At 41.4% G+C, this 18,927-nt stretch overlaps 1 protein-coding gene across 5 annotated transcripts in view; it reads right to left on the bottom strand.

The window, feature by feature from the left end:
- The window catches only part of SORCS1 (sortilin related VPS10 domain containing receptor 1), a 562,053-nt gene that overhangs the window by 172,358 nt on the left and 370,768 nt on the right, over positions 1–18,927 (bottom strand). For all 5 annotated transcript variants that reach the window (XM_027596992.2, XM_027596991.2, XM_027596990.2 and 2 more), the window contains exon 5: positions 18,229–18,302. In XM_027596992.2, coding sequence (XP_027452793.2) covers positions 18,229–18,302 — 74 coding nt within the window. The remainder of the gene's footprint in view (positions 1–18,228; positions 18,303–18,927) is intronic.

Raw genomic sequence — 18,927 nt, forward strand, 5'->3', positions numbered from 1 at the left:
TCCCATCGAGGGGTGCCTGGGTGGCTCAGTCGGCTAGGCGTCTGACTCTTGATGTCGGCTCAGGTCATGATCTCAGGGTCGTGAGATCAAGCTCTACATTAGGCTCCACGCTGAGCATGAAGCCTACTTGAGATGCTCTCTCCGTCTGCTCCTCCCCTGGCTTGCATGCACTCTCTTAAAAAAAAAAAAAATTCCCAATGAAAATATAAATTATGAAACTGGGTATCAAAATGAGATTGCCAGATTTCTGAAATGAATGCCCAACTCTTCCTTATTCCTCTTTTAAATGACAGTTAATATTCACTCATGTAGGGGGGCGGAGCAAGATGGCAGAGGAGTAGGAGACCTAGATTTTGTCTGGTCTCAGGAATTCAGCTGAATAGGGATCAAACCATTCTGAACACCTACGAACTCAACAGGAGATCGAACAGGAGAGTAGCAACAACTCTCTGAACAGAGAAGCGACCACTTACTGGAAGGTAGGACGTGCGGAGAAGTGAATCCGAGGCGATATTCGGGAGGATAAACGGCGGGGGAGGGGGCCTCCGACGGCCGCTTCTGGCAAGTGCTAGAGCCGCGGAGCACAAAATCGGACCTTTTAAAAGTTGGCTCGGCGGAGGGACGTCGCTGCAGTGGCTAAGCGGGGGGTGGAATCCTCCCGGGACAGTGTGGTCTCAGGACCCTTGGGGTCACAGAGAGACCGGGGGTGCCTGAGTGCGGCAGAGCTCCCAGGTGTCGGGGCGGGGAAGCCGGCTGCAGATACGGAGGAGAGTCGCGGGCTCTCAGCTCGGTGTTGCCATAAACTGTGATCTGCGGCCCAGTCGGGGCACAGCTCCCCCAGCAAGGACCCAACAAGCAGCAGATCCGGAGAGACTCCCCTTCCTTCCCGGGGAGGAGCGGTGCGGGAACGCACTGCAGGGATCTGCTGGGTTTGGAGACTCCGAACGGGGTCGGGTGCCAGAGATAGCAACGCTCGATCACAGGCCGGGTGAGCACGGAGTGCGGCCAGAGACCGGGGACACGGGAGTGACTGCTTTTCTCTGGGGGCGCACTGAGGAGTGGGGCCCCGAGTTCTCGGCTCCTCCGGGCGGAGACTGGGAGGCCGCCATTTTCGCCCTGGTCCTCCAAAGCTGTACCGAGAGCTTGCAGGGAACAAAAGCTCCTGAGAGCAAACTGGACCAGCTTCCTTAGCCCGGACAGACAAGGGCTGGGCAATTCCGCCTCCGGCAAAGACATTTGGAAACCACAGCAACAGGCCCCTCCCCCAGAAGATCAACACAAACAGCCAGCAAGCCAAGACCAAGTTGATCGATCAAGGAGAATAGGAGAACTCCAGCGCTAGGGGAATACTGCACATAGATTCATGGCTTCTTTTTTTTTTTTTTTTTTACCATGATTCATTATTTCATCAAAGTTAATTTTTGTTGACTTTTTTTTATTTTTCTTTTTCCCTTTTTCAACCAACATCTTATAAATCCCTTTTTTAAAAAAAAAAAACATTTTTTATTTTTTTTTTCATTTTTAGAGTCATATTTTATCCCTTCATAGTAGTTATCCTTCTTTTTGGCATATATATATAAGTTGTTCTCTCTTTAAAATTTTGAGGTACAGTTTCTTCTAACAGATCAAAATATACCCTAAACCACTAGTGTATGGCTTTGTTCTAGTCTCCTGCCTGATCACATTCTCTCCCTTTTTCCTTTTTTTTTTTTTCCTTAAATCTCCTTTCTTTTTTCAAACAACTTATCTTACCAAGTCCTTTTATAAAATCTTTTATAATTTTCATCTTTACAGTCATCTTCCATCCCTTCATTGTATCAACCCTTATTTTGTACATATATGTCTTTCTTCCTTTAAAATTTTAGGAGGCACTTTTTTCTAACAGACCAAAATACGCCCAAAATCTAGTGTGTGGCACTGATCTATGCACTAGCCTGATCATATTTGATCATATTCTGCCTTTTTTGAATTGTTTTGTTTTTGTTTTTATCTTTTTTTTCTTTTTTTTTTTCTTTTTCTCTTTCTTTTTTCTTTCTTTCCCTTTCTTTTCCCCTGGTTTCAGGTCTTTTCTGATTTGTATACAGTATATTTGCTCGGGAAATTGTAAACCTGTTAGCCTTTTGTTCTCTCATTCATCTATTCTCCTCTGGACAAAATGACAAGACGAAAGAAATCACCTCAGCAAAAAGAACAAGAGGTAGTACCGTCAGCCAGGGACCTACTCAATACGGACATTAGTACGATGTCGGACCTAGAGTTCAGAATCATGACTTTAAAGATACTAGCTGGGCTTGAAAAAAGCGTGGAAGTTATTAGAGAAACCCTTTCTGGAGAAATAAAAGAACTAAAATCTAACCAAATCGAAATCAAAAAGGCTATTGATGAGGTGCAATCAAAAATGGGGGCACTAAATGCTAGGATAAATGAGGCAGAAGAGAGAATCAGCGATATAGAAGACCAAATGATAGAAAATAAAGAGGCTGAGAAAAAGAGAGAGAAACAACTACAGGATCACGAGGGCAGAATTCGAGAGATAAGTGATACGATAAGACGAAACAACATTAGAATAATTGGGATCCCAGAAGAAGAAGAGAGAGAGAGAGGGGCAGAAGGTATATTGGAGCAAATTATAGCAGAGAACTTCCCTAATGTGAGGAAGGAAACAGGCATTAAAATCCAGGAGGCACAGAGAACCCCTCTCAAAATCAATAAAAATAGGTCAACACCCCGACATCTAAGAGTAAAACTTACGAGTCTCAGAGACAAAGAGAAAATCCTGAAAGCAGCTCGGGAGAAGAGATATGTAACCTACAATGGTAGAAACATTAGATTGGCAACAGACCTATCCACAGAGACCTGGCAGGCCAGAAAGGACTGGCAAGATATCTTCAGAGCACTAAACGAGAAAAATATGCAGCCAAGAATACTATATCCAGCTAGGCTATCATTGAAAATAGAAGGAGAGATCAAAAGCTTCCAGAACAAACAAAAACTAAAGGAATTTGCAAACACGAAACCAGCCCTCCAAGAAATATTGAGAGGGGTCCTCTAAGCAAAGAGAGAACCTAAAAGCAGCAAAGAGCAGAAACGAACACAGACAACAGACAGTTAACAGTCACCTTACAGGTAATACAATGGCACTAAATTCATACCTTTCAATAGTTACCCTGAATGTAAATGGGCTAAATGCCCCAATCAAAAGACACAGGCTATCAGATTGGATTAAAAAACAAGACCCATCCATATGCTGTCTGCAAGAGACTCATTTTACACCCAAAGACACCCCCAGATTGAAAGTGAGGGAGTGGAAGACCATTTACCATGCTAATGGACACCAAAAGAAAGCTGGGGTGGCAATCCTTATATCAGACAAACTAGATTTTAAAACAAAGACTGTAATAAGAGATGAGGAAGGACACTATATCCTACTTAAAGGGTCTATCCAACAAGAAGATCTAACAATTGTAAATATCTATGCCCCGAACATGGGAGCAGCCAATTATATAAGGCAATTAATAACAAAAGCAAAGAAACACATTGACAACAATACAATAATAGTGGGGGACTTTAACACCCCCCTGACTGAAATGGACAGATCATCTAAGCAAAAGATCAACAAGGAAATAAAGACTTTAAATGACACACTGGACCAAATGGACTTCACAGACATATTCAGAACATTCCATCCCAAAGCAACGGAATACACATTCTTCTCTAGTGCCCATGGAACATTCTCCAGAATTGATCACATCCTAGGTCACAAATCAGGTCTCAATCGGTACCAAAAGATTGGGATCATTCCCTGCATATTTTCAGACCACAATGCTTTGAAACTAGAACTCAACCACAAGAGGAAAGTCGGAAAGAACTCAAATACATGGAGGCTAAAGAGCATCCTACTAAAGAATGAATGGGTCAACCAAGAAATTAAAGAAGAATTAAAAAAATTCATGGAAACCAATGAAAATGAAAACACAACTGTTCAAAATCTTTGGGATACAGCAAAGGCAGTCCTGAGAGGAAAGTATATAGCAATACAAGCCTTTCTCAAGAAACAAGAAAGGTCTCAAATACACAACCTAACCCTACACCTAAAGGAGCTGGAGAAAGAACAGCAAAGAAAGCCTAAACCCAGCAGGAGAAGAGAAATCATAAAGATCAGAGCAGAAATCAATGAACTAGAAACCAAAAGAACAGTAGAACAGATCAACGAAACTAGGAGCTGGTTCTTTGAAAGAATTAACAAGATTGATAAACCCCTGGCCAGACTGATCAAAAAGAAAAGAGAAATGACCCAAATTAACAAAATCATGAATGAAAGAGGAGAGATCACAAGCAACACCAAAGAAATACAAACGATTATAAGAACATATTATGAGCAACTCTATGCCAGCAAATTAGATAACCTGGAAGAAATGGGCGCATTCCTAGAGATGTATCAACTACCAAAATTGAACCAGGAAGAAATAGAAAACCTGAACAGACCTATAACCACTAAGGAAATTGAAACAGTCATCAAAAATCTCCCAAGAAACAAAAGCCCAGGGCCAGATGGCTTCCCAGGGGAATTCTATCAGACATTTCAAGAAGAATTAATACCTATTCTCCTGAAACTGTTCCAAAAAATAGAAATGGAAGGGAAACTTCCAAACTCATTTGATGAGGCCAGCATTACCTTGATCCCAAAACCAGACAAAGACCCCATCAAAAAAGAGAATTACAGACCAATATCCTTGATGAACATGGATGCAAAAATTCTCACCAAAATACTAGCCAATAGGATCCAACAGTACATTAAAAAGATTATTCACCACGACCAAGTGGGATTTATCCCTGGGCTGCAAGGCTGGTTCAACATCCGCAAATCAATCAACGTGATACAATACATTAACAAAAGAAAGAACAAGAATCATATGATCCTCTCAATAGATGCAGAAAAAGCATTTGACAAAGTACAACATCCTTTCTTGATCAAAACTCTTCAGAGTATAGGGATAGAGGGTACATACCTCAATATCATAAAAGCCATCTACGAAAAACCTACAGCGAATATCATTCTCAATGGGGAAAGGCTGAGAGCTTTTCCCCTAAGGTCAGGAACGCGGCAGGGATGTCCACTCTCACCACTGCTATTCAACATAGTATTAGAAGTCCTAGCCACAGCAATCAGACAACAAAAAGAAGTCAAAGGCATCCAAATCGGCAAAGAGGAAGTCAAACTCTCACTCTTTGCAGATGATATCATACTGTATGTGGAAAACCCAAAAGACTCCACCCCAAAACTGCTAGAACTCATACAGGAATTCAGTAAAGTAGCAGGATATAAAATCAATGCACAGAAATCAGTGGCATTCCTATACACCAACAACAAGACAGAAGAGAGACAAATCAAGGAGTCGATCCCATTTACAATTGCACCCAAAACCATTAGATACCTAGGAATAAATCTAACCAAAGAGGCAAAGGATCTGTACTCAGAAAACTATAAAATACTCAGGAAAGAAATTGAAGAAGACACAAAGAAATGGAAAAACATTCCATGCTCATGGATTGGGAGAATCAACATTGTGAAGATGTCAATGCTACCTAGAGCAATCTACACATTCAATGCAATCCCCATCAAAATACCATCCACTTTTTTCAAAGAAATGGAACAAATAATCCTAAAATTTGTATGGAACCAGAAGAGACCCAGAATAGCCAGAGGAATACTGAAAAAGAAAAGCAAAGCTGGCGGCATCACAATTCCGGACTTCCAGCTCTATTACAAAGCTGTCATCATCAAGACAGTATGGTACTGGCACAAAAACAGACACATAGATCAATGGAACAGAATTGAGAGCCCAGAAATGGACCCTCAACTCTATGGTCAACTTATTTTTGACAAAGCAGGAAAGAATGTCCAATGGCAAAAAGACAGTCTCTTCAACAAATGGTGTTGGGAAAATTGGACAGCCACATGCAGAAGAATGAAACTGGACCATTTCCTTACACCACACACAAAAATAGACTCCAAATGGTTGAAAGACCTAAACGTGAGACAGGAGTCCATCAAAATCCTAAAGGAGAACACAGGTAGCAACCTTTTCGACCTTAGCCGCAGCAACTTCTTCCTAGAAACATCGCCAAAGGCACGGGAAGCCAGGGCAAAAATGAACTATTGGGATTTCATCAAGATAAAAAGCTTCTGCACAGCAAAAGAAACAGTCCACAAAACCAAAAGACAACCGACAGAATGGGAGAAAATATTTGCAAATGACATATCAGATAAAGGGCTAGTATCCAAAATCTATAAAGAACTTATCAAACTCAACACCCAAAGAACAAATAATCCAATCAAGAAATGGGCAGAAGACATGAACAGACATTTCTCCAAAGAAGACATCCAAATGGCCAACAGGCACATGAAAAAGTGCTCAACATCGCTTGGCATCAGGGAAATCCAAATCAAAACCTCAATGAGATACCACCTCACACCCGTCAGAATGGCTAAAATTAACAAGTCAGGGAACGACAGATGTTGGCGGGGATGTGGAGAAAGGGGAACCCTCCTACACTGTTGGTGGGAATGCAAGTTGGTGCAACCCCTCTGGAAAACAGTATGGAGGTTCCTCAAACAGTTGAAATTAGAGCTACCGTTCGATCCAGCAATTGCACTACTGGGTATTTACCACAAAGATACAAATGTAGGGACCCGAAGGGGTATGTGTACCCCAATGTTTATAGCAGCAATGTCCACCATAGCCAAACTGTGGAAAGAGCCAAGATGCCCATCGACAGATGAATGGATAAAGAAGATGTGGTATATATACACAATGGAATATTATGCAGCCATCAAAAGGAATGAGATCTTGCCATTTGCAACGACGTGGATGGAACTGGAGGGTGTTATGCTGAGTGAAATAAGTCAATCAGAGAAAGACATGTATCACATGACCTCACTGATATGAGGCATTCTTAATCTCAGGAAAGAAACTGAGTGTTACTGGAGTGGTTGGGGGTGGGAGGGATGGGGTGGCTGGGTGGTAGACATGGGGGAGGGTATGTGCTATGGTGAGCGCTGTGAATTGTGCAAGACTGTTGAATCACAGATCTGTACTTCTGAAACAAATAATGCAACATATTTTAAGAAAAAAGAAAAAGAAGAAGATAACAGGAGAGGAAGAAAAGGGGAGTATGTCAGAGGGGGAGATGAACCATGAGAGATGATGGACTCTGAAAAACAAACTGAGGGTTCTAGAGGGGAGGGGGGTAGGGGGATGGGTTAGCCTGGTGATGGGCATTGAGGAGGGCACGTTCTGCATGGAGCACTGGGTGTTATGAACAAACAATGAATCATGGAACACTGCACCAAAAACTAATGATGTAATATATGGTGATTAACATAACAATAAAAAATTAAAAAAAAATATTCACTCATGTATTATATGTGTCTGGAGTTTAACCTGAGTTCTCATTTTAATCCTGACAAGTAGATAAGGAAGACCGCACAATGATGACTGATACACAGATGAAGACTGTAAGGCTTAAAGAAGCTAATTAAATAGCTCATTGTCACAGCCCTTGAAAACAGGATTCTGACAAGGTAATTCTGACTCCAGAGCTCTCACTCTTAAACACTAAACACCATCTCTTCTTGGCTCAAAGCAACACAGAAAGTTGACACATCATTGAACGAGCAAGAGAAACCACACGTGCAGACATCGTATAAACCCAGAGGCTCTGGAACTTGAAGGCTAAGTGAGGTCTGATCACTAGGGCATAAGTCAATTTCTTTTACTATTATTCTAAATTAGAAGCCATAATTATGAGGATTTTCCCTCTTTTGTGCTTCTTTGCTGCCATCCCCCTGCACTCTGCTACCATAGTAGCTGTTGGTGGGGATCTGGAGAAGTGACCGAGTCTCAGCTGCTCGCAGATGGAGGAGCTCAGCCCAGGGAGACAGGAAATAATCAAGATAAGGAGGACAGAGATCAATGATGGCCATTAGTGAATGAAGGCTATGAGAAAAGTGATGGGCTCACACGCAGGAGCAGGGGGAAATGGACTTAATTTGTAGGGAAAACTTGCTAATCATCGGGAGAGATTACGAAGTGGAGGAAAAGTGCAAGAGGATTAGAAAACCGCATTCACATGGAGATCATTAACAGGAAAAAAAAGGATAAAACATCAGCCCCTCAAGGATAATGAAAATTCTCTTATCGAGCACTCACAGTACGGGAACCAGAAATGCCCCAGTGCAGGTCTTGGGATGTGATTTCAGGAATGATTTCCTGCCACTTCTCCCGGCTTCTTACCCAAACCACAGACATGGTTCAGCTCACATGATAGAGAGCTAGGAACCAGAAAAGACTGTCTGGGAGGAAGAGGTAGAGTGTTAAGAAACAATCAAGTCAATACTTCAAAGAAAGGGGGTCGGGGGTTCTTCTCCTGAACCCCATAGAAAGGAGGGGCTGGGGTTCTTCTCCTGAAACCCATGCTCTAAGTTGTGTAAAGAATCTGTCAATTTGGGCAGTCTAGGCTGCAGTCACTTCGTCCTTGCTTACACAGATCTCATTACCCCTTAGGACAGCCTGTGGGGTTCATAAACAGACTACTGCATAAAAAAAGTGTTCCTTTTACTGATGCAGAATTCTTCCCTCTTCAATATGTACTTAGATGGCTTAGGAGTCTAACCTTTACATGCTGGAAAGAAAGGTCATCTGTTAATGGCTCCCGGATTTAACAAATGAAGTCCATTCAAGATGTGTTTCAATCTGGATGTATATGTGGGTTTATGTGTGTGCATATATATACATGTGTGTACTCAATGAATTTCGGCACTGTGTGTGTGTGCATGCGTACACCGTTTCTACTATTCCATTTACTGTCATACGCACAATAGATAGAAACATGTTAAAGACAGGTCCTTATGGAATTATCTATTAGCAGGAGAGGAAATGAAGAAATAAAAAGATAGATATGCAGAACATACTAAGTGCTAAGTTACTTAATAATTATGATAATATGTCATTTTTCAATTCTCAAAATGAGCCTTGGAAGGAAACTGAAGCTCAGGCAGGTGAAGGAGTTTTTCAGGATTGCTCAATTAGGAAAGAGCAAAGCTGGAATTTGAATTTCAATATGCTGACTCTAAGCCTGTGCTCTTTCCATCAGTCACATATACAGACCTGCAGTACAACACATGTTATGACGCACTGCATTTTATTTGTGACATATGCACATTTAAATTCAAAGAAGGAGATTCTTCTTGAATTGAAGAAGGCTCCAAGGGTAAAGGCAGGAATCAGTATGAGTCCATAAAGATCCACTATTGTGATCCTAATAATGGCTAAGATCCCCATCCATTATCTTGTGTAGTCAGACCAAAACTGTCCTAACACATAATAAGTGCTAAAATTTAATCTCTGCTAAAATAAATAAATAAATAAGGACAGTTTATTCCTAGGTAGGAGCATTTATAAAATCATAGAGATAAGAGGTATAGACTGGTCCATAGACTAATCACTGCTTAGAATTATTTACCTGGCCTTAAAAAAAAAAAAAATTACCTGGCCTTTTGGGAATTTAGCACATAGAATTGGGAGTATGCGGCGAGGGAGGTGAAAAAAATGTGCAAACTCAGGTTGACAAGCATCTAGTTATGTTCATACTCTTTTTGAATTTATGTTGTAAGCAATGAGGAACAAGGCAAATGCTTGATCAGGGACATGCTTACATGATTCCTTAGGCAATAGTAGGATATGAGGAGAGTAGGGCTTTTTCACTGTCCCCAATGAGCCAGGGTAATGCTAAGGAGAAGAAGAAGAGGAAGTAGACAGGTGTAACTTCACAGAGGTAGAAATGATGGGGACTGGAAACACAACATTTAAGAGGCGGTGAGTAAGAGAAAAGAGTTGAATATGTTTCAAGTGTTAAGGCTGGGACACAGGAGATACAGAAATACAAAAGCCTATAAGGAAAAATCTAATTCTGAATAGTGAGATGTTCCACTCCCAGGTGAGCATAAAACTGAAAGCTAGTGATGGTGGTTGTTAAGAAGTTCCCTGCAAACAAAGACCTGCTTCAGAGCTTTGGGTGAAGGATGAAGCAGAGTATGTTCAGAAAACAGCCATACTCCCTTTCTATTACAGCACACCTGATTTTCTAGTTATTTTGATAGTGTAGAGTTTTACATTTTTATTTTATTTCACTAAGTTTATTCTATTCTATTTTTTTTTTATTTTTGTAATATCATTAGACTCCAACCCTTTTCTACTTTGCAGGACACAGGGAAGGAAAAGTGCAGAGGATTCTGTTATGGAGTCTATTAAACCTATCTGGGAAAAGAGAAAAGACTTAGAGCTAATTCATACCACACGCTCTATGTCCCTTGGGTGTGAATGACTTAGGAGTCTAGGAGAGGCCACACTCACCAGCCAGCATATCTGAAGGAGGAAGAAGAAGGGTCATGATGACCCGGTGTATAGAAAACAAACTATCAATCAACAAGGGAAAAACAAAACAAAACAAAACAACCTCACGCCGGCCCAGCAGCAATATCCAACAAGGACTTGAGGATGGGTGGTAGCAATATGAGTCAGAATCAGAGACAGAAACTGCTTCAAGTCGTGAGGTGTTTTCTGACATAGCCAGATAACACCAGAAAAAGTTCATGGATCTGCATCTTATGCCTGAGGTTAGAGGAGAGAATGGTAGATAGGGATGACAGGCCAGGTATCTAGACAAATGGGACTTTAATGACTGGGCACAGGGCCCAATGGGAGGGAGGACAAAGGAAATGCCTGCTAACATAACAGTTCTGAGTAAGGAGAAAGCTCTGTGGAGCAGGGTCCTCCGAAAAGCTTCAAGGAAAGCTGGTGCTCAAGCTAGGTTTCACTGGTCCCCAACACAGTGGGGCTTGTGAAGGTACACTGGAGGGGACATAACGTGCTTAAACAACATAGGCTCCTGAGCCTGTTGGGTTGAAATTCCGTCGCCATAACTGATAAACACATAATATTAGTCAGGGTTATTTAACCTCTCTAGGATTTTATTTTCTTATTTATCTTCTTATTTATTTCTCATCTAAAAATGGGAATGAAAACACCAGCAATGGGCACCTCTTGTTGATGTTTTCCCATTAACCTTCTCCCTTCCTTTGAGAAAAGTTCCCGAATCTTTCCTGGGGCAGCGCCATTCCTTACCTTATGACCATGTGGTTTACTAGAATTGGTTCTACCCCCAGGGTCTAGATGTGAGCATGTTACCTCATCAAGGACTATGAGATTTCATCCCAGGAGTTCTGCGGGAGCACCAAGCAAGAAGGTATTTTCTTTTTTTTTTTTTTTAATTTTTTTTATTGTTATGTTAATCACCATATATTACATCATTAGTTTTTGGTGCAGTGTTCCATGATTCATTGTTTGTTCATAACACCCAGTGCTCCACGCAGAACGTGCCCTCTTTAATACCCATCACCAGGCTACCCCATCCCCCCACCCTCCTCCCCTCTAGAACCCTCAGTTTGTTTTTCAGAGTCCAGAGTCTCTCATGGTTCGTCTCCCCCTCCGACTTACTCCCCTTCATTCTTCCCCTCCTGCTATCTTCTTTTTCTTTTTTCTTAACATATGTTGCATTATTTGTTTCAGAAGTACAGATCTGTGATTCAACAGTCTTGCACAATTCACAGTGCTCACCATAGCACATACCCTCCCCAATGTCTATCACCCAGCCACCCCATCCCTCCCACCCCCCACCACTCCAGCAACCCTCAGTTTGTTTCCTGAGATTAAGAATTCCTCATATAGGTGAGGTCATATGATACATGTCTTTCTCTGATTGACTTATTTCACTCAGCATAACACCCTCCAGTTCCATCCACGTCGCTGCAAATGGCAAGATCTCATTCCTTTTGATGGCTACATAATATTCCATTGTGTATATATACCACTTCTTCTTTATCCATTCATCTGTCGATGGACATCTTGGCTCTTTCCACAGTTTGGCTATTGTGGACATTGCTGCTATAAACATTGGGGTGCATGTACCCCTTTGGATCCCTACATTTGTATCTTTGTGGTAAATACCTAATAGTGCAATTGTTAGATCGTATGGTAGCTCTATTTTCAACTGTTTGAGGAACCTCCATACTGTTTTCCAGAGTGGCTGCACCAGCTTGCATTCCCACCAACAGTGTAGGAGGGTTCCCCTTTCCCCGCATCCCCGCCAACATCTGTCGTTTCCTGACTTGTTCATTTTAGCCATTCTGACTGGTGTGAGGTGGTATCTCATTGAGGTTTTGATTTGGATTTCCCTGATGCTGAGCGATGTTGAGCACTTTTTCATGTGTCTGTTGGCCATTTGGATGTAAGAAGGTATTTTCTTTTCCACTGGAGTAAATGGGAAAATATTTGCTGCTAGAGACTACCAGAAAGGAAGAGCCTGCCTGAGAGTGAAGCTAACATTGAGGACGGTAGAGCTGACATAGCAAGAACTGATGAACTTAATCAGCCTCTGAATTGAGTGCAGTCTGGATAAAGTTGGACCTTTTGACTTTCTAGATCCATGAGGCAATATCTCTTTAAAAAAAATCTATTTTTCTTAGAACAGGTTGCATTTTTCTATCACATGTCTTGAAAAAGTTTGAGCACTAAATTATTTCAGATCATTGATTTGAAGATTGACTGAAACAGTGTATGCAAGGCACTTAGCATAGGGCTTGACACACAGTAAGTGCTCAATAAATGGGACCTGTCAAAGATATGGAATGGGGAGTCATTCATATTGACTGGCACTGAATCACAGCAATGAATGGCAATGTGTATGTATACATGGCTCAAAAGCACTGAGTATGGACTAACAAGTATTCCTGTACCTCTCTGCTGGAAAATACAGCTGTCATGTGCCCCCTGAGGGACCTAACTGAAACAAGGCTGACATTCTAGAATACAAAGGCTCATTGTTGAGTCAACTCTTAATTTTCTGTGTGTGAATTAGTCAGAGAAAATATGTAATCCCACTCAGCTGTCCCTGTTTACAGCCAGCCCCCTATATGTCAGAACAACATAATTAATAAGGCAAGTCTGAACCTATTTTTAATTAAGTGAAACAGCTCTAAGATTGCCTTGTCTTTTGCATAGATAATAGATTGCTGAGTGTTTTATAATGAAAACTGCCTTCCACTGCCTTGTTCAAAAGTTGAAACAAATCCCAAAGAGGCCATATTCAGCAACTTCTTTTTTTCTATTATATGATGTTAATCACCATACATTACATCATTAGTTTTTGATGTAGTGTTCCATGATTCATTGTTTGCGTATAACACCCAGTGCTCCATGTAGTACGCAGCAACTTCTAATAGCGAATTTGGCTTTGGGCAGGACCTTCCCTTATTCAAGTATTTTGGATACCATTGATCATCCAAATCTATGTCCTTGTTCCATGTCAAAGCAACACCTTGGCTCTTATCTATTGAACTGTTAAAGTAACAGTTATTATTGGGGGATGCAAGTCAGAAATAAATCTTAAATATAAAGCTGATTTTTACTACTGCAACCAAGGTCCATGGGCCCAGACAGACCAAGTTTCAAAACTTAGCCATATTACATATTATGTGTGTTATGTTGGATAAAATATATCACTTTTCTATTTCATCAAAATGAGGATAAGAATCCCTACCTCACAATCTTGTTATAAGGATCAAATGACACAATTTATCATGTGCCCAGATCATTCTAGTAACTTAATAGAAATCCCCATTATGGGACTTTATCTTGCAGATGCTCAGTTCTCCCATCTGTATTTTTTTCCCTAATCAAAATCTATTCTCCCTTTTGATGATAACAGAATGCCATTTTTCTCCTTTTTAGCAACCATCTCTCCCCTAACCCTGAACCATGCAGTTGGACTGGGACTCAACCCCATCTCCTATTTCAGGCCCCTGACCTACATGAGTAATGTACCACCTTCTATAGCCTTGACCACTCAGATTCAGTCCCTGGAAATATAAGGAAAGAGGCAGGCTGGTTTGATAGGGCTTCTAAACTGTTAGAAAGTAGACTAAAAGCTGATAATGTCCATCATTGCCACAAATGAGAAAACCAACCTGAGAAGGAAACCAGCAGGGGGAGAAAACAAAATTAATAGATGTAAAAGGTGAGCCACTATTAAGAATATTATTACTATTAGTCAGTGGGCACTTAATACAATTCTTAGGTGCCAGGCATGTAACCAGTTCATGAAAAACATCTCATTTAATGAAGTACAGGTATTAATTATCTTCACAGTGGAAAAAAAAAACAGGCTCACAGGAATAACTTCCCCGTGATCCCTTACTGAGTAAATGGCAGAGCTGGAACCCACACCTCAGTATCTCTGAGCCCCTTAATCTCCAGGCTGTATCCCAGGGTAATTGATTTCTGACATAATAAAGAACAAGACTGCTATCATGTTTAGTTAAATAAAAAGAACACCTCCTCTGTTAAGGGCAATATTGTACTAAGACGTGTTTTATACGCTGACACACACACACACACACACACACACACACACACACACGTAAATCTGTTTTAAAAACAATATGAACTCCTTGGAGGAAAGTTCATATTTATGTTCGTTATGGGAGTATGAACAGCAACCACTGTGATTACGTAAGAATACGCTCTTATGTTCCAGAATAATTTTCCAATTGCCATCGACTACTTTCAGAGGCGGCAATGCTGTTGCCACCCAAAAGAGGTATTTTTCAAGTGGACTAGGTGATGGGGAAAAGACATGAATTAATCTTCATTTTTCTCTGGGGGAAATGCTATGTTATTACCCAAAGTCACTTATACTAGAAAATTTATCACTAGAAATGTTGCCCCCAGTCCTTTCCACACCCCCACAGCCAGGCTCCAAGAAAAAATGATTAAAGGGGGCCTCTTTTAATTAAGCTTGCTGAGCAAGCTTAGATAGCCCCATAGTTCCCATGCAATTTGAAGCAATTGGTTTCCAGGAGTGAGTCTAATAAATACCGCTCTGACTGACCCCTCTGCTGCCAGCCTCAGGAAGTTGCTCAGTCAGAAATACAGACCATGTGGCCAGAGATCAAGAGATTTTCATCAACAGTCATGTGCACTGTGCAATTTATAAGGTCTCATGCCTTCTCTGGAAAAACCAACAGAGCTTAAAGAATCCATGGGGGCCATCTGCCAAGCCCAGTCAGAGACATACTCATGCAGGCACCGTGGCCAAAAGAGCTTCGGTTTTTCTCTACTCACCTGCCTGAATGGGCTGGGTTTCCAGAGCTCACAGCCCCAGCCCAGAAAAAAAGGCCAAGAGGCAGAGGCAAGGAAGTCCACTGATTTAGCTGAGCATGGGCCTTGGAGCCAGACTGCCTGCATTTGAATCCTGGCTCTGCTACTTTCCAGCTGTATGACCTTGGCTAAACTAGTTAACCTCTCCATGCTGTAAGTTCCCCATCTGTGAATGATGATAATGCAAGGCTTACTTCATTAAACTGTTAGGGGAATTAAACAGCTTAAGTTTGAATCACGCTTATCACAATGTTAGGGCTTGAATGGAGAAGCTGTGTCTCTCTGTTCCCAAAGGTAGAAGGAGGGGCATTATTTATTTTACTTAATGGACAGATTAATCAGAACTCATCCACAATCATTTTTATAAAGATAATGATATTATGACATTTAGTTACAAGGGCTTTGCTAATCAGGCTTTCAGATAAAAGACCCCTATTCAAAGAATAGATAAGAATGTTTGCAATTAGCACCAGCCAAAGCAATGATGGGGTCTGTTCACCTCATAATGCTGTGTGTAAATAAGACCTTTAGTGAGCTAGAAAATATTCTGTTCCATGTACCACCTACATGGAAAATATTCTCATCTCAGTTCTTTTTTCTTGTCTTTCTTTTTAGTCAACATTTTTCTTCATTTCTACTGGTAAGAACACATGTCCATCCAGTCCTCTGTGAATTACAACTTTCTACTTTCCTTTGCTGGGTCCACAGGCAGCTATTTCAAGTCACTCAGAATCAGGACGTGAAAGATTGGTCCCTTACACTTTCTCATTGGCAAACTATCAACTCCATTGCCAGGTTAAATTAGGTGGGCTCCATTAGTTTATTTTAGTCCTTCATTTATTTATTTTCTGAAGCCTTTCTTTGCACATATGGCACCAAGTAAAGACAGAATGAAAAACAAAAACAGAAACAAAACAACATGGACCCTCTTTCCAAAAAGTGACTTTATACTTTACAGGCAAAACATACAGAGGTTCGAGGTGTCATGTAAATAAGCGACAGGATGAGTAAGAGAGGAAGAGATGAAATGCTGACCAGGGAAGGTAGGCTCAGTGACAGCTAGAGTGGAATACCCGGAGAGGGAGAGGCCAATGTGGACCCTGAGAGCAAGACTCAAGCCATTGCTGAACCAGAACAGCAGCAGGAAAGAGGTGAACAGCTTCTGTGCAACAAAATCCTTCTTTAGTTATAAATGTCTCTTTCTGATGGGGGAAAATTAGCTATCATTCCATATAGAAGTCCCTCTGTGTTATCTTTGAGCCCGTTTGTTTGCAAATGACTTGTCCTTCACTTTTTCAGGCAGTTTCACAAGCATTTTAAGAGATTCCTCTAATGCAGTTCCTCTGGCTTTCAGTTCCCACAGGGGTTTTTAGGGCAGGGTTTGAAAACCAGAAAGATGAAAATGCATTGCCCTTAGAAGTGAGAGATTGGGGTGGGTGTGGGGAGCTAGCGGGCACCTGTAAGTCCAAAGGCTGATAAGAAGCAGTCCGATTTCAGGAGTAAAGGGGAGACACCTTTCAGAGTTGCAGGGAGCCTGTTGGCCCCTAAAAGGTCATGGTTCCAATGATTCTGAATGATGTGGACATGAGATATTGAAACTCTTACTTGAGCTAGTTCTTATAGTACTGTTTATACTAGCAAAAGTCTAGAAACAACCTTTATCGTGGGCAGATTAGGTCAAGCAGGGTAGAGTCATATCTTTTGGCAAACATTAGGTTGTAAATTCAAAAGCAACTGATAGGTAAAGTCAAAATTACACTAGAATGCTTCTTCCTGTGCTCTTACTTTGTCAGGATCTAGGCCTTTAGAAACTCAAAAACCAAAAAGAACTTGTATTATTTCCTTTCTTTTCAATTGTGGCCACTGGTTCCCATGGAGGGATGACACCTCTAGTTTAAACAGGGGGATGGGCACAGGTGGTAAGGAAAAGGAAGAATATTACTTTCTTTGCTTCCTTCTTTCTTTTGCTCCTCCTCTGTTCTCCCCTGTGTGTGGACACAGCGAGAAGCCAGCCCTCTGCAATATCCTGAACCATCCTCTGAAATATCTTGCAATATCCTCTCAAATATCCTGGTCTTCACCAGGAACTGAATCTGCCAGCCCCTTGACCTTGGACTTCCTGGCCTCAAGAACCATGAGAAATAAATGTGTTGTTTAAGCTACTAACTCTATGGTGTTGTGTTACAGCAGGCCAAGCTAAGATTATATATATATGTATGTTTGGTAAGTCACAGAATATTTATGGAAGGAGAAATAAGAAACTAAGAATGCTGGTTGTGTCTGATACAACGAGGAGATCCAGGAGATGTGAAATCAGGAATGGAAGGAAGATCTACTTTTAGGCTAATAAGATCTACTTATTTACACTGAAAACCCTTATTTTAACATGTAACATATGTGTGTATAATGCTTTTAGTAATAAAAGCCAGTATTAAAATGTTTTTAAGTGTCTATTTCACAAGTCCCATCAAAATATAACAAAACAGCAGTTATGAAGCCCTTGTTGTTCACTAATCTCAATGATCTATTTGGAGATCATTGAGTATTTGGTGGTACAACTTTTTTTTTTTAAGATTTATTTATTTATTTGAAAGAGAGAGAGAATGAGAGAGAGAGAGAGAGAGCACATGAGAGGGGGGAAGGTCAGAGGGAGAAGCAGGCTCCCCGCCGAGCAGGGAGCCCGATGCGGGACTCGATCCCGGGACTCCAGGATCATGACCCGAGCCGAAGGCAGTCGCTTAACGAACTGAGCCACCCAGGTGCCCTTGGTGGTACAGCTTTAACATTCCCTTGAAATGCTGACTATTCCAGTATCACAACCTGCCCTACGGGGATGTGGGCAAATCTCGATAAGGACAGACCTCACGTGAGAGATCTGGGTGAGAAAAAGATTCCAATGCTCATTTACTAGGTGATCCCTTAATGGGCTACAAGATAAAAAGAGACTTACCAGTAGAACCTGTTTGGTACGACCCCTTCCTGGATAAGCTGCCACCTTCTCCCAAATTCAGCAGAGCTGTATAACTGTAGAGAAGAGAAATTATTTAGCACCTTGACCCCAGGGTACATTAAATATACAAATATTAGTTCACTGGCTCAATATTAATAACAATCACAACAACAATAGTAGTACCTACCATTTATTGAGTACCTGCCATATGCCAGGTGAATGATCCACATATCATCTCTACTCCTCATATGCATTCTGCAAGGCGGATGTTAATATCTCCACCTTACAACTGAGAAAGCTGAAGCTCAGGAAGATTATGTGATTTGCTGGAAGTCACATGCCCTCCAAACAAGAGAATGAGCTGAGATTCATACCCCATTCTACCTGGTGACAGAATCAGCAGTGCCACTTGACCTAGCCTGTGCAGATCACTGTGTGGAATACAGAGAAGTGCAAAATCTGAGATCTGGCTCTTGAAGAGCAGATAGTGTAAACTGCACCTGACTAAAATCACGAGAAATGCATGAGGCCACCAGTGACAGAGGGATGCCAAGGAAGGAGAATCAGAAGTCAGGGATGCTTCACAGATGTGTGCGGATACAGCTGAGGTCCAAATGAATGGCAGTGTTCAAACTGACAGAAATGGGACAGGCGTGGCACAAGGAGCAACGTGGGTCAGAGTGGTGGGATATGCAGGGA

The sequence above is a fragment of the Zalophus californianus genome, chromosome 15 (assembly GCF_009762305.2).
Source record: "Zalophus californianus isolate mZalCal1 chromosome 15, mZalCal1.pri.v2, whole genome shotgun sequence".
In the NCBI taxonomy this organism is placed as follows: domain Eukaryota; kingdom Metazoa; phylum Chordata; class Mammalia; order Carnivora; family Otariidae; genus Zalophus; species Zalophus californianus.